The 15,773-nt window shown below is 47.2% G+C and overlaps 1 protein-coding gene across 1 annotated transcript in view; it reads right to left on the reverse strand.

Moving 5' to 3' along the window:
* Positions 1-1,298: 1,298 nt before the first annotated feature.
* Positions 1,299-15,773, reverse strand: part of dkk2 (dickkopf WNT signaling pathway inhibitor 2) — a 48,523-nt gene continuing 34,048 nt past the window's right edge. The window contains exons 3-4 of the mRNA XM_072495376.1: positions 14,075-14,224; positions 1,299-7,240 (exon numbers count right to left, since the gene is read on the reverse strand). Coding sequence (XP_072351477.1) covers positions 7,002-7,240; positions 14,075-14,224 — 389 coding nt within the window. The 3' untranslated portion in view covers positions 1,299-7,001. The remainder of the gene's footprint in view (positions 7,241-14,074; positions 14,225-15,773) is intronic.

Consider the following 15,773-nt stretch of genomic DNA (forward strand, 5'->3'; position numbering starts at 1 on the left):
GCTAGGTCGGCGCCGGACGAATTTCCGCCCTGCCAGCTGGCGGAAAAGGCCTTGGGTGCCCCGCCAGCTGGCGCGGAAATGACATCTCCGGGCGGCGCATGTGCGGGAGCGTTAGCGGCCGCTGACGACATCCCCGCGCATGCGCAGTGGAGGGAGTCTCTTCTGCCTCCGCCATGGTGGAGACCGTGGCGAAGGCGGAAGGGAAAGAGTGCCCCCACGGCACATGCCCGCCCGCGAATCGGTGGGCCCCGATTGCGGGCCAGGCCACCGTGGGGGCACCCCCCGTGGGGGCACCCCCCCCAGGGCCAGATCGCCCCGCGCCCCCCCCCAGGACCCCGGAGCCCGCCCGCGCCACCTTGTCCCGCCGGTAAGGTAGGTGGTTTAATCTACGCCGGCGGGACAGGCATTTTAGCGGCGGGACTTCGGCCCATCCGGGCCGGAGAATCGCGCGGGGGGGGCCCGCCAACCGGCGCGATTCCCACCCCCGCCGACTATCCGGTGCCGGAGACTTCGGCAACCAGCGGGAGCGGGATTCACGCCAGCCCCCGGCGATTCTCCGACCCGGCGGGGGGGTCGGAGAATCTCGCCCCTGTTTTCTGGTGCTGCGCTCCCCAGCCAGCAGCGGGATATCCGTACTGCCGGCCGACCAATGGGGTTTTCCTTTGTGGGCACCCCATGCCATCGGGAAATCTGCGGGCATGAGTGTGCTGTCGGCAAAATGGAGGATCACACGGACAGAGAATCCAGTCCCTTAGCTTTCATTGAACTCTCTGAAGAGAAAATCAAATTCCTCCCCAATAAAAGAGCTTGCATAGCATCTGTGCCCCTTAAAATAATTATGGGGTTGGCTACATCATTGGATGAAAATGGGGTGATCTTCCCCTTCGACAAAAATCCTGCTTGTCTCTCATCTACCTCATTCACAACACCTGCTCCCGCAGCAGTGTTTACCTCAGGTCTCCTCATACTTGCTAGAGCTACAGTCTCCACTCACTTTTCAGAATCCTCCTTATGAACCTCAACAAGTCCCATGGGCTTCCCTTGCAACTTCCAACATGCTGAATGAATGTGTCCCACTTTACTGCAATGGTCACACTTCGGCCTCCTAGTCTCACCCGGGAGATACGCGACCACCGGCAGCACATAAAATTCATCCCATTTAGCCTGTCTTCCTTTGTAACTACACAACGTAATGTGCTCACTAGCTGAACCCATTCGCTAAAGTATAACGCTTCTTTTTCATAGCAACTAAAAAAAATGCACAACAGCAAAGTCACAGGCACAAAGCACGGCTGATGAACAATCATGATTTGCTTTATTTAAAAAAATTATGAATTGCCATATGTAAAATAAATCATTCTGAATACATGTAAAAACAGTACTATACAAAAAAAATCTTTATTCGTCCTAAAATTTTGAACATACAATAATTGAATATAATCAATTCCAGTTGAATGATATTAACAGCTCATAAAAGCAACCCTGACATGTCCGTTGGAATTCCGCAGTAAGATGGTTTGATTAAATCAGTTTGGTACTTCAATATCTTTAATGACGGAATTTGGTTCTTGGGTAAGATATTGGGATGTGTCTCAATTCTCTGAAACCTGTAGTGACTGCTTTGGAAAGCAAGTGCAAAACTGTAACAGAGATGCTCTGAATGATTATAATGGTGACTTTTTAAACATCTATTTTCATTTGACTTTACTCAACAAACCAGCATTAATTGTGACTATAAAACAAACTAACGAAAGAACTAAGCGATACTGGTACGTAACATATACCTGGTACTTCATTCCCCAGTTCTACTCTCTCTGAAAGTTTTTTGCTTGTGTAAACATTTGACTATTTATTCATGTGTGATTCGACATCTTTGTCACCGGTAACATTAGTGATAACAAAGTGTTGTGGATTATTTCCTAAATTCTCCTCACTGGTAATGGACCAAAGTTGCTTCACAATTGAGGCAAGAGGGAGTAGTACCTTGTATATATTATTCCAAATAACGCAGTCACTGGGTGAAGCACCAGTAGCTCCATGTCCCCTTGTGGGCTTGGACCTTGCTGGTGTCTCTTGTGTGCATATACATCCCAAACCAACTTGGAAACACAGGCACCCACCATTCCAACCTGGGCCATCTGCTGCTCTGTGTCTATCTGCGCAGTGCCATTTCCCAGTGATCTACTTGCAGACTGACTTGCTCTGTTAGCAAAGTTAGTCAATTATGGCATCAGCAGTGCTGATGTAGCTATTAAGAAGGAACTGGTGAAGTGATTACAATGAAAATAATCTCACCGGTGGATACAGACGAAGATAAAAAATCAACAGCAAAGATCCAGCGAGTAACACACCATCTGAGCTCCTTTAGTGAGATGATTTTCTGGTAAACACTTACATTACTCTCTATATAACGATCTCCAATATTATTTCACTATTTATTCTTCCATATTCACTATTATATGTGTTGCTGGGGCAGGCGAGGAGGGAAAACTAAAATAATCTTACCTATGTTACAGCTTTTGCGATAAGCGTCATTCACCAATAATACATACTTCATTGTGTCTTAAATGTGCTTTAAACCCTCAAGGTGTCTGCATATTAACAATATATTTTGGTATTTGCAGGGAACTCTTAAAAGGAAAAAATAAAATCATGTTATAAACATGCATTACCACCACCAGTAGGCCTGACTCACGCATTCACTGTCAAGAAAGGAACTGGCTCGATTTTATTTCTTCAAGAAGATCCCAAGTTGGCTTACAATACTGTACATAAACTCCTGTACAAATTTACAATTAAACGATGTAGCCACCACTAAAAGATTTTGTGGTATGATTCATTTCTTCCCTCCTTTGATAACGTATCTGGTGTGCATTTCTATCACAACTGATGTGCAAATAATTTTTTTTTTAAATGATACTCTTTTTTGATTGTGCATCACGATCCACGCCTGCCTATTCTTTCTTTTGTAAATCTGGTTCTAAGCTCCTCACGCAATGTCTGTAACTGTAGGCACCGTGACAATTCCACCTATTGCTTCAGCACGGCTTCCTGCCCGCTGGCTAGATTAAGCATTAATAGACGCACATGTGTAGCTGCACCTGCAAAGCCCAACTCAGTTATCTGATCACACCTTGAACACCGTTAGGGGAGACATTTTATTCCCAGCACATGCTAGCAGTGCACACTTTACACAGGTGGATCCTGAGCTTGTGATCCTGCGGCCAATAATTTTAATGGAAGATTGGCACAAATTCCTGAAATCTGTCGTGATATGTACTGAGATGGAAAATTGTCACTCTTTTAACTTTGGTTGGTTGCGGGGGCGGGGTGTGAAGTTGGCCTTCATCAAAGTGAGGTAACCCGGGTTTCCAGTGAACTGACAGCTCGATTTTTACACCGTGTCCAATTATGCAAAAGAAAATTCGGAGTTGTGCATAGTAAACGCCCAACTTCCTCGGACCCCAGTTCGCGTTACTGGACAAAACCAATTTCACCAGCTTGGTTATTTTTTACATTATGCTGCTTGTACCCCATTTGCCAGTTTAAATCCATTAAGTCGAGATCACCACGGTATCGATATGAATTGATTGGAAATTATGGTGCTGCTCGGTTGAATTGGAAGGCACTGAAATCATCTCGAATGTATCGGAACAGTAAAGGTGATGAGGCCTTTTGATAGATCAACTATGCTTATCTCCCTGGTCATAACTCCTCCTTCTGCCTCCAGGTAAACATGGTGTCACAAGAGGAAATTAATTTGGATGTCTTAGACGAAAAATCTTCACTTGACTCCCCTTCTATTGAATTTTGAACTTCTGCCCCATGTGCTAGTTGAACCCTTCACTACGGTGTACAAGAGGTATGAATGGGAAACTTGATAAGTGTTGTCAGTAATGGCGTTGTTATAGGAATATGCAGCAAAGAAGGAGGACTTTTGGTCCATCGTGCTGGAGCTTTGAAAGAACTATCCAACTATTCCGACCTCCCCTGCTCTTTCTTCGTGTCCCTGCAACATTTTCCTTCCAATTTTGTATCCAATTCCCTTCTGAAAGTTATTATTGCATCTGCTTCCACCACTCCTTCAGACAGGGCCTTCTTGGACGTGACAACTAGCTGTGTGAAATGATTCCTCCTCGTCTCCTCCATGGTCAATTCCTCAAATCTGTGTCCTCTGGTTGACCCTCCTGTCAGTGGAACTAGCTTCTCCCTATCGAAACTACCTTATATTTAGTAAATCATCCCTTTGCCTTCGCTGCGTTATGGAGAACACTTGCAGTTTCTCTAGTCTCATCACACGGCTGAAGTCATCCATCCCTAGCACCATTTTACTCAATCTCTTCTGCACCCTCTCCAAGTTTCGCCATACTTCTTTACATGCGATGCCCAGAATTAGATATAATTCCCCCGAGACATAATCAGCGATTAATATAGATCCAGCATCATTTCCTTGCTTTTTTACTCTTTGCTTCTACTTATGAAGCCAAGGATCCCATTTTTGTTTTCAACAGCCTTGTCAATGTGTCCTGACATCTTCAAGGTGTTTCTGCCTCTGGACCTTTAGGTTTCGGTTTTTTAAATTGTATCATTTGGTTTATATTGCCTCTTCCCAGTCTACATTCCAGAACTCATCATTTCACACTTCTCTGTATTAAACTTAATTTTCCCAAAGGTCTGCCCATTTCATCAGATCCTTTCCCGGAATCTGCCACTATCTACCCTCCACCCCACCATTAATTGTTCTTAGCCTGTTTTATGTATATTTCATAAACTAATGACAGATTTACTGCACCGTCAATTAAAAGCACCGTCATTTTACACTCCTCACGGGGATCTCGCTTATCAATGACTATGGTGAATGGTTACTGTACCCTTAACACCATGTAGGTGATGCCCCTTTAAGACCGGGTTTGGAACCCTGGGGGGCTCCGCCTCCAGCTTCGCCCACCAGGAAGCCGTATATAAGGTGACGCCCTGTAGGCGGCACTCAGTAAGCACACGTCTCTGTAGCTGGCTAGTTCTCTGCTTATTAAAGCCTTCATTTACCATTCCACACTCTCGCGTCGTTATTGAGGGTACTACAATTACTTTCTTTTTTATAAGTGTTTTACGATTTGGCGACACGGTGGCACACTGCTACCTCACAGCACAGGGACCCCGGTTCGATTCCGGCCTTGGGTGACTGTTTGCAGTTTGCACGTTCTCCCAGAGTCTCTGTGGGTTTCCTCCGGGTTTTCCGGTTTCCTCCCATAGCCCAAAGATGTGCAGGTTTGGTGGATTGGCCATGATCAATGCACGCGGTTACGGAGATAGTGCGAGGCAGTGGGCCTAGATAGAGGGCTCTTTCAGAGGGTCGGTGCAGACTCGATGGGCTGAATGGCCTTCTTCTATGAAAATATATAAATTGTATGATGGGTTGAAAGCAATTTGATCGACATGTTTAGCCCATTTAGTTAAACTGATTACATAGTTCAAAGTTACCTCAAGTGACTCCTACAACCTAGTTAGTGATTAATTTGATGTGGCATTTGCACCTTTTGACTTTCATTCTGCCAATGGTATGTAAATATTTCTTTCCAATTGAATTAATTTAGCACGTGGTCTCTTCTAAATGTATTCAAACAGTGGCAGCACTGCTAACTGTTGAGATGTTTCCAAATTCATTTGGTGAGCAGTTGCCGGGTGCCAGGCCACTGAATGGGAATGGTGGGAAAATAAAGTTGAGATACAAATCAACCAATGTCTAATTGACTGGTGGAGAGAGCACGAAGATGCTGAATGGCCTCCTCGATTTCGGGCTTGGGTCACTGTCTGTGCGGAGTCTGCACGTTCTCCCCGTGTGTGCGTGGGTTTCCTCCGGGTGCTCTGGTTTCCTCCCACTGTCCAGAAATGTGCAGGTTAGGTGGATTGGCCACGCTAAATTGCCCTTAGTGTCCAAAATTGCCCCTAGTGTTGGGTGGGGTTACTGGGTTATGGGGATAGGGTGGAGGTGTGGGCTTGCATATGGTGCTCTTTGCAAAGAGCCGGTGCAGACTCGATGGGCCGAATGGCCTCCTACTGCACTGTAAATTATATGATTCTATGATTCCAATCCTGTTCCTAGGTTCCACAGAATTGAGTTTATCTGTTCTGTAACACACAACTGAAATGTAATTTAAGTTTCATCTTCAGGGACTGGTGTATATATAGCCATTGTTGTGAGAAAATCACTGAATTACAAGCAGGATGTGCTAAACGTGTAACATCGACAGTTATTGTGTGGATCTGCTAGATGGACTCCTCTGTCGTGCAGTTAAAGTTCAGGGGCGAAATAATTAATTAGCGACTGCCCTTCCGCAGTTTGAAAGGAAAATTAAATTCGAGGCTCAAATCAAAGGGACTACAGTGGCCCAGGAAGAAGATACACCACCATCTTCTCAGAGGCAACCCGCGATGGTCAATGTATGCGGCCTTGCCTGTGTCACAAGAGGAAATTGCTCCAAAATGCTAGCATTGAATCCGATGGGCTTGAATGGCCTCTCCCTGTGTGGTAAGATTCCTGCAGAGACATTTTTTATTCTAATATGTGGATCACAAATCTGACACCCCCTACCTCACGTGGAAGCACCTTCACCCCACTGAGTGCAGCAGTTCCAAAAGGCATGCGGGCACCATGTCACGGGGCACCTATGGACGGGCAGTAAACACCAGCGATGCTTCCACCCCAAGATTACATTTTTTTCAAGACATTATAAATCGAGAAGGAAGAATCAAAGGCTGCAGCGCAACACTTCCCACTGAATTTAGAAACTGCCTTCAATTCATTCAGAAGTGCTGACCTATCACATAATGCTCAGAATGGATATGCCGTTGTCTCCAGACCTGGTCCTCTGTGTACTTTTGCAGTCAGCGTTAACGAGCTCTTGTGGAAGAAATGTCATTTTAAGAAATCCTGTATTATTTACACAATATGCCCCTACGAAGCAGCTTGTTTCATTGTCTCTGCTGGAATGCCAGTGCACTCAGATTTTCTGGCAGATGTGCAGCCTCGATTTGGCCTCTTTCCAGATTTTACAGGCAAACCCTTTTGAACAGTCACACCGCTGGAAAAGTTCCAAGCCATGTGAACCCTTCCTCTTCTGCTTTGTACACACTTCCCCTTGGCGAAGAACTGGCTTGCAGATCTTGGTCCAAAAGTGGCGAGCGCAACAAAATCCTTCGGCGCAGTCTGAGGAGCGTAAACAGGAGTCCCCTTCGTGACCTGTGCAACAAGAAGGACAACAAACTTGCCTTTATATAGGGCCTCAAAACATTGGACGCAAATCCCTCGAGGTGCATTGCGGGTCGCATGAATCAACACCGAGCTGCAGGGGGAGATGTCGGCAGGGGAGGGGGTGGCCCAAATATTGGTCAAAGAATGGGAAGGCGGGGGAGGGGTCACGAGGTTTAGGGAGGGAATTCCAGAGCTTAGGGACGAGGCGTTTGAAGACATGGCCACCATTACTGTGGGCAACAGAGTGGAGGAGATACTTGAGAGGTTAGGTTTGGGAAACTTTCTGCCTGACAAACAAACAAAGAACAAAGAAATGTACAGCACAGGAACAGGCCCTTCGGCCCTCCAAGCCCGCGCCGACCATACTGCCCGACTAAACTACAATCTTCTACACTTCCTGGGTCCGTATCCTTCTATTCCCATCCTATTCATATATTTGTCAAGATGCCCCTTAAATGTCCCTATCGTCCCTGCTTCCACTACCTCCTCCGGTAGCGAGTTCCAGGCACCCACTACCCTCTGCGTAAAAAACTTGCCTCGTACATCTACTCTAAACCTTGCCCCTCTCACCTTAAACCTATGCCCCCTAGTAATTGACCCCTCTACCCTGGGGAAAAGCCTCTGACTATCCACTCTGTCTATGCCCCTCATAATTTTGTAGACCTCTATCAGGTCGCCCCTCAACCTCCTTCGTTCCAGAGAGAACAAACCGAGTTTATTCAATCGCTCCTCATAGCTTATGCCCTCCATACCAGGCAACATTCTGGTAAATCTCTTCTGCACCCTCTCTAAAGCCTCCACATCCTTCTGGTAGTGTGGCGACCAGAATTGAACACTATACTCCAAGTGTGGCCTAACTAAGGTTCTATACAGCTGCAACATGACTTGCCAATTCTTATACTCAATGCCCCGTCCAATGAAGGCAAGCATGCCGTATGCCTTCTTGACTACCTTCTCCACCTGTGTTGCCCCTTTCAATGACCTGAAGTGTAGCTTTCCACCAGGGTGGCGGGGGGCGGTGGGGGGGGGGGGGGGGGGGGGGGGGGGGGGGGGGGGGGGGGGGGGGGCAAGGGGCAATCTAACTGATTGATTCCCCAATAGGTGAGAGGTTTTCACTGCTGAAAGTGAAGGCGAAATGCTTTGCTTTGAGCTTTCTCCTTGCAAATGCCTAATTTATTGATCTTCACTGCCTCTGAGCATCTGGCAACGCCACCTGCCAAGTAACATTTTTATGAGTGTTTGAAGGAAAGGCTGGCCTGTTCTGAATAATCTAGACAAGTTCTCAATTGTTTTTTATATGAACCTTACTATGTTCCACATCGAATCCCCATAAGCTGACAAGTCCCTAGTTGTGCAAGCAGTTTTGTCATGGTTCCATCTGAAAACATAAATCTACCCTATAACAGACAATTAGACGCTGACATGTTTATGTCAAAATAAATCTTTTAAGAATGAGCAAACTCCCTCAGAGATAACCTACATTTACGAGACCAGCGGTGCCAAGTTGGACAGAACGTAGATTCATAGAATCATAGAACGATTACGGCGCAGCAGAATGCCATTCAACCCATGAGGCATGTGCCAGCTCTCCGACAGAGCAAATCAGCTAGTTCCACTCCCCTGCCCTTTCCCCATAGCCCTAAAATTACTTCTCTTCAGTTTCCTTTTGAAAGTTAGGATTGAATCCGCCTGCACCATGCTCTCGGGGATGTATTTCAGAACCTAATCACTCGCTGCGTTTTTCCACATGTCGTTAGTCCTTTTACCATTCAGCTTAATTCAGTGTCCTCGCCTTCCCGATCCTTCTGCCGATGGAAATAATTTCTCTCCACCTACTCTGTACACATTCCTTATGATGTTGAACACCTCTATCAAATCTGCTCTCAACCTTCTGTTCCCCGAGGAGAGCAGCCCCAGATTGTCCAGGTAACCAAATTCCCTCGTCTCTGGGAATCATTCTCGTAGAATGAGTGGGTTCTTTCAGGGGATAGCAGATGAGTGGGAGAGATGTGGGCGGGGGCCAACAAAAAATTGGGAAGACGCTGGGCAGGAGTTTTCACGGTCTTAGCCAGGATAGTGGAGGAGGGAGTGGACCCGGACCCTTTGGTGGCGATATTTGGGGTTTCAGAGAAGCTGGAGCTCATGGAGAGGAGGAAGGCCGATGTCATGGCCTTCGCCTCTCTGATTGCACGGCGGCGAATTTTACTGGAGTGGGTTTGGCATCGCCACTGGGGGTAACAGTTTGATTGGGTGACCTGTATGACTTCCTGCGGTTGGAGAAGATAAAGTATGAGTTAAGGGACTCTGCAGAGGGGTTTGAGGAAAGGTGGGGGATGTTTGTGACCATGTTTGAGGAGCTGTTCGTTGCGGGAGTGTGGGGGTTGGGGGGGGGGAGGGTGTAAAAGGGAAAAAATCTGTACAGACTGTATAGTTGATTGCCGGGAAGTATGTTTCCCAGAGTGTTTATTTGCTGTAACCTGTTTTGATACATGTTTGTAATAAAATACATTTTTAAAAAAAAAATCATTCTCATAAATCTTTCCTGCACGCTCTCTAAATGTCTTCACGCCCTTCCTAAAAGGTTGTGCAAACAACTGGCCCAATCCTCCAGTTGAGGCTGTGTCAGAGTATTATAAAGGTACATCATAACGTCCTTGCTTTTGTACTCGGTGCCTCTATTTGTAAAGCCTGGGATCCCATCTGCCATTTTGACCATTTTCCCAACCTGCTCTGCCACCTTCAGTGATTTGTGCACATATACTCCTGGGTCCCTCTGTTCCTGCTCCCTCTTCAGAAGTATATCCTTTATTGTATATGCTGCCTCTCCTTGGTCTTCCTACCAAAATGCATCACTTCGCATTTTTCTTCATTAAATTTGATCTGTTGCGCGTCCGCCCATTCCACAAGCCTATGTCTGCTTGAAGTCTATCAGTATCCACCTCACAAGTTCGCAATACTGCTACGTTTTGTGTCACCTGCGCAGTTTGGAATTGTGCCCCCCCCCCTAGTCTAGGCTATTAATATACATCAAGGTAAGCAGTGGTCCTGGTCCATGACCCTTGGGAGCGCCACTCTAAACCTTCCTCCAATCCCAAATAACCATTGCTTATCACACTCTGCATCCATACTGGCACTGTCCCTTCAACTTTGTTCATTGTCTATTAGGCGGCACTTTATCACGCACCGTTTGGACGTCCGTGTCCAAAGTTCATGTCCATGTCCAATCAATTGCATTATGCCCATCAACCCTCTCAGTTAGCCCATCAAGAAAGTCACTCAAGCTAGATAAACAGGGTTTTGGCTTCAACCAATCTGTGCTGATTTTCCTTAATGAATCCACCCTTATCCAAATTATGGTTAATTTTGTTCTGAATTATCGTTTCAAAAAGCTTGCCCACCGCCAGCTAAACTGACTGACCTGTAGTTGCTTGGTTCAGTCTTACACCCCTTTCTGAACAATGCCACACCATTTGTAATTCTCCAGTCCTCGAGCACCATTACTGTCTCGAAAGCAGATTGAAAGATTATAGTCAGTGCTCCCACAACTTCCATCTTTATTTCCCTCGGTATCATCGGATGCATTTGATCCGTACAGCTAGCCTGCCCAATACGCTGTCCTCTCAGCCAATCCGGTCTCAAATAGCTTCCGCTTTCACTGTGGCTTGGGCCACATCTTCATCCCTGCCAAAGACAGCTGCACGTTATTTAATACCGCAGCTATGCCTGCTGCCTCCACACGAGGATCCTTTATTGGCCCCACCCCACTTCTCATTACCATTTTTTAACAACTTTTGTGCCAATAAAAGACTTTGAATTCCTTTTGATGCCAGCTGCCAGTTTCGTATCATCCTCTCTCTCTCTCTCTCTCTCTCTATGTCCTTTATTGCCTTTTTAACTTCCCCTCTGAACTTTCTACATTCAGCCACACTCTCAGATCGATGTAGGTCAATCTGGCATCCATCGTTTTTTGCTTCGTCACACTCTAATCTCTTTTGGTATCTAGGGAGCTTTGGCTTTGGTTGTCCTACTTTGCCCCCTTGTGGGAAAGTGTCTCGACTCTCCCTGAATTACAGTATCTCTCCTTTAAAGGCAGCCCATTGTTCCCTTACACAGTCTTGCCTGGCAATCTCATATTCCAATTTACCTGGGACAGTGAAATTGAATTTAGCAGTTTTACTCTGGGTTGCTCCTTGTCTTTTTCCATAGGATTATAGAATCCCTACCATGCAGAAGGAGGCCATTCGGCCCATCGAGTCTGCACTGACCCTCTGAAAGAGCACTGTACCAAGGCCCACTCTGCCCCCCCTGCCCCCCCCATCCCCGTGTCCCGCGCATTGCTACCCTTATGATCGCTGCTCGTGTTCATATTCCTAACTTCCTGCACAGTGATCTAAACCATGGGCGGAATATTCCGTACCTCCCTCCGTGGCATGTATCGTGGCGGCACAGCCAGTCCACCAGTAGCCGGCAGAGGGATCGTCCGGTCCCGCTGCTGTCAACGGGGTTTCCCGTTGTTTGCACCCTTTGTTGCCAGAGAACCCACAGTGGGGAGTTCACCATCAGAGGGACTGGAAGATCCCGCCAGCAGGAACATCTGGAAAACCCCACCCCATCTTATTGGAGAAAGTGGAGGGAAATGGGGCCTAGTCCTTAGGCAATCAGACTTATGAAGAGTGGAGTTGCCAACTCTGATTGGATATATTCCTGGACATTTTGTAACATGGACTCCTTTCCCGCTTTGATTTGATTTAATTTGATTTATTGTCACATGTACCGAAGTACAGTGAAAAGTATTTTTCTGCAGCCAAGGGAACGTACACAGTACGTACACAGTAGACAAAAAGAATAATCAACAGAGAACATTGACAAACAGTGATTGGTTACAGTGCGGAACAAGGGGCCAAGTAATTATATAGGAAGTGGAAAATAGTTTTAGTAGGTCAGAACGGTGATAAGAGATAAAAGAAAAGGGTCTGGGGGAGTGAGCTCGCAGAGAGTCGCCATAGTCAGGCGCCACCTTGGAAAAAAAACTTACTTAGCATATTCCCTTCCCAATTCCAATATTTTTAGATTTACAAACAAAAGTGGTCAAGAAAACCAAACTATTTTCACGCCCCAGCGATATTCCTCTCAGGCTGCTTGCCGCAGTGTCCTCAAGATTAATCTTTAACTCCCGGAGATTCCAGGAGAATCTTGATGGATGATGGATGGAACCTAATGAAAAGGTATACCAGCAGCCGGGGCGTGCAGCGTAAGAGGGTGCAATGACACTTTAAATTGAGAGAGTGCAAAGCAACTAACAAAGACTTGATTAACCTGTTAACTCCCAAATTTACATTTATAAAGTTAATTAACCAACAGCAAGACCTTAATATGGCCACCTTCTGGTTATGTAAATTATTTAATGGATACAAGAAGGTGATTGGAAGATCTAAATAAGGGCTTCAGATAATGCCATAATCTATTTGAGTGAGTTATGCCAAGGGCTGGAATTCTCTGGCCTTTGGGATTTTCTGCTCCCGCTGGCAGCACGCCCCCACCCCTGGGTTTCCCGGCAACTTGGGGTGGCTTCAATAGGAAAGTGGCGGAAGTAGAAAATCCCGCCGCCATCGAACGGCGCGCCGGCGAGAAACACGCGGCTGCAGGACCGGAGAATCCCGCCCACGGTCTCAACTAGCTGGCATTTCCATTGACCGAGGATTCTGCCGGCCGCCCGTAGAGCCAGGTCCCGCCGGTACGGACCTGGTTTGATTCACGGCGGCGGGACCGGCCGAAAACGGGCGGCCGCTCGGCCCATTGCGGGGCAGAGAATCGCCGGGGGGGGCACTGCCAGCGGCCGCTGACCAAACCCCGGCGCTGGAGAATTTGGCAGCCGGCATTGGGGCGGCGGGGCGGGATTCACGCTGCCCCCCGGCGATTCTCCGACCCGCCGGGTGGTCAGAGAATCCCGCCCAAGATTTCTGATCATTGCTACCATTACTCTCGAATTATGCCATTCAGCTTCTCTATCAGTATTTTGCATGATAGTATTCCTTCAAACTCTTTAGGAAAAGATCAGCCATGGCTGATAAAGCATTTTGTTTGCACAATTTCATGGCAACCAGGAAGGTAATTGAATTTTTCTTTAAACACCGTTTGCAAAACAGAAGCTTCCCTTCTGAATTCTTCTGATTTGTGAAAACATCTGACTGCATTGGGAGAGCACGTGGCCTCTTCTGACGGTCCACTGGAGTTTTAACAAGCACATAATGAAGACAAGCCTCCTTGCTCCTGCCAATAACTATTTCAGTCATTGTCATTCATGGGAGCCAGCAATAGCCCAGTTTGTGACAGCTGCAACTTTACCGAGCAGTGGGAGAGTGGCAGCTATATTCGTGCTGCACAGAGTGACCTGCCAAATATAGATTATGGGGTTTGGTGAAAAAGGGGGTTTTGATCGACTGAAAAGCATTGCGAAACCCACAATTAACTTTGGTTTGGTTCACCCTCAGGCATTGCTACTGCCCTCCAGAAGTCCCTGTTGTGAACGCCATGCACCATGGTGGGCAGCAATAAATAGGCACGTGAAAAATGTTATCAGAAACTTCGACCCTTCCTCCCTGCAATGAACTTCTCAAAGTTTCAGCTGGCACTTGCATTGCCGTCAGTGGTATCATATCATCCAGACCTGATTTTAGCCCCAGGTTTTACCCTGTCTGCAGTAAGTGCAACTGGTTGATGGGGGCCAGGTCTGCCTGGAGCAATTCTCACTCCTCATCATCTAGCAATGGCTGCTAGGATCCGAGGCAGGTTCCACTGGGAAATAATAATGCCCCCACTAACCTTTCTCATGTGATGGTTTAGATTGGGTGTTGCCCACAATCTGCCAGTACGTGCCTTTGGATCCATGGTGGGTTCCCTTCTTAGTGTGTTCTTGTATGTCCCCAGATGGGGTTCGGCGGCTGGTACCTTCAAGAAGTGGTACGCAGATACCTGAGGCAAAAAAAACAACAATGGCAGCTACTAAATCAGGATTGGCACACGTTTCGCACTCACCGTTAAAGATCAACCGCAATTAATCCATTGGGTCAGGTCATAGTTAGGGCAGCATTGCTGGCACAAGATAGAGCTTTCAGTTGTCACTTTACACATGCCATAATGTTATCATTTGCATGGAAATGACTCATTGCTTTTTCACCTGCATCCTGAATAGAATATTTAATTCCCCATCCCTGCCAAGAGCAATGATACATCATTAATGCTGCAGTGTATCTGTCTGTATAGGTACGTGCACATGCATCTGTATGTGGGTTTACAAGTACTTTGGCATGTTTGTATATGTGAATAATTACACAAAAACAAAATACCATAATGTGGTTGTTGAAAACCTGAAATAAAAACAGAAAATGCTGGTAATACTCAGCAGGTCGGAGAACTAGAATTAATTGGGTGGATTTTAAGGACAGATTATCTCGATCGAAAGGTCCGCTGGAACTTTGTCAACCAGAAAGCCAGCTGCCCCGCCGGGGGCCTTAATTGGTTCAGGGTAGGACTTCCAACCCCATCTGGGAGGAACCTCTCCCCTCCAGAGCAGGCAGCCCGTCTGATTGGTCAGCAGCTCTGTCACCTCGGCAGCACCAGGAGTGAGCTGTGGCCATTGCTGGAAATGCAAACGGGTCCCAGGGAGAAGAAAACCAATTGGTCCCCAGCTTCAGGTAAGTCGGGGATTTTTCATTTGGCCTGCCAGGCAGACCTCAGCAAATGGGGAGGGGAGTGGGGGGTTGGAGTGAAGGGATAAGGCGAGAAGGGGGTTCAATCTGGGGGAGATGGGGTGCCCCCAATGGACACAGGGGGCCCCTGACAGAAGGTAACCCACATCCCTTCCTGTCCACCAACAGCCCATTCAATGAAAGACACGGGGCTACCCACCTTGTCACCGCCTTCCCCAGCCAGACTAATTATTGCGTGGGCGTCAGGTGGAATAAGGCCCGAGGTGGCCATTAATTGGCCAGTTAAGCGCCTTAATAGACCTAATGGTGGGTGACACCTTACCCGGTGCATGGGAGACAGGTCAGCAGTGGGCAGGCCACCCATTCTGTTCTATAGGCCCCCACCTCCCATCCAGCCCCACCTTAAAATATGCCGACATTTAACCCAATGTTTCAGGTCAATGGTCTATTTTCAGAACTGGAAAAAGTTACAAACTTAACAGTTTTTGAGCAAGAGGCTGCGAATGGGTGAGCATAGAACAGTGCAATAGGAGGCCATTCGGCCCACCAAGTCTGCACCGACCCACTTAAGCCCTCACCTCCACCCCATCCTAGTAACCCAATAACCCCTCCTAACCTTTGTGGACACCAAGGGCAATTTTGCATGGACAATCCACCTAACCTGCACATCTTTGGACTGTGGAAGGAAACCGGAGCACCCGGAGGAAACCCACGCAGACACGGGGAGAACATGCAGACTCCCACAGACAGTGACCCAGCGGGGAATCGAACCTGGGAACCTGGCGCTGTGAAGCCACAGTGCTAACCACTGT

Source organism: Scyliorhinus torazame, chromosome 3 (genome assembly GCF_047496885.1).
Source record: "Scyliorhinus torazame isolate Kashiwa2021f chromosome 3, sScyTor2.1, whole genome shotgun sequence".
Classification (NCBI taxonomy): domain Eukaryota; kingdom Metazoa; phylum Chordata; class Chondrichthyes; order Carcharhiniformes; family Scyliorhinidae; genus Scyliorhinus; species Scyliorhinus torazame.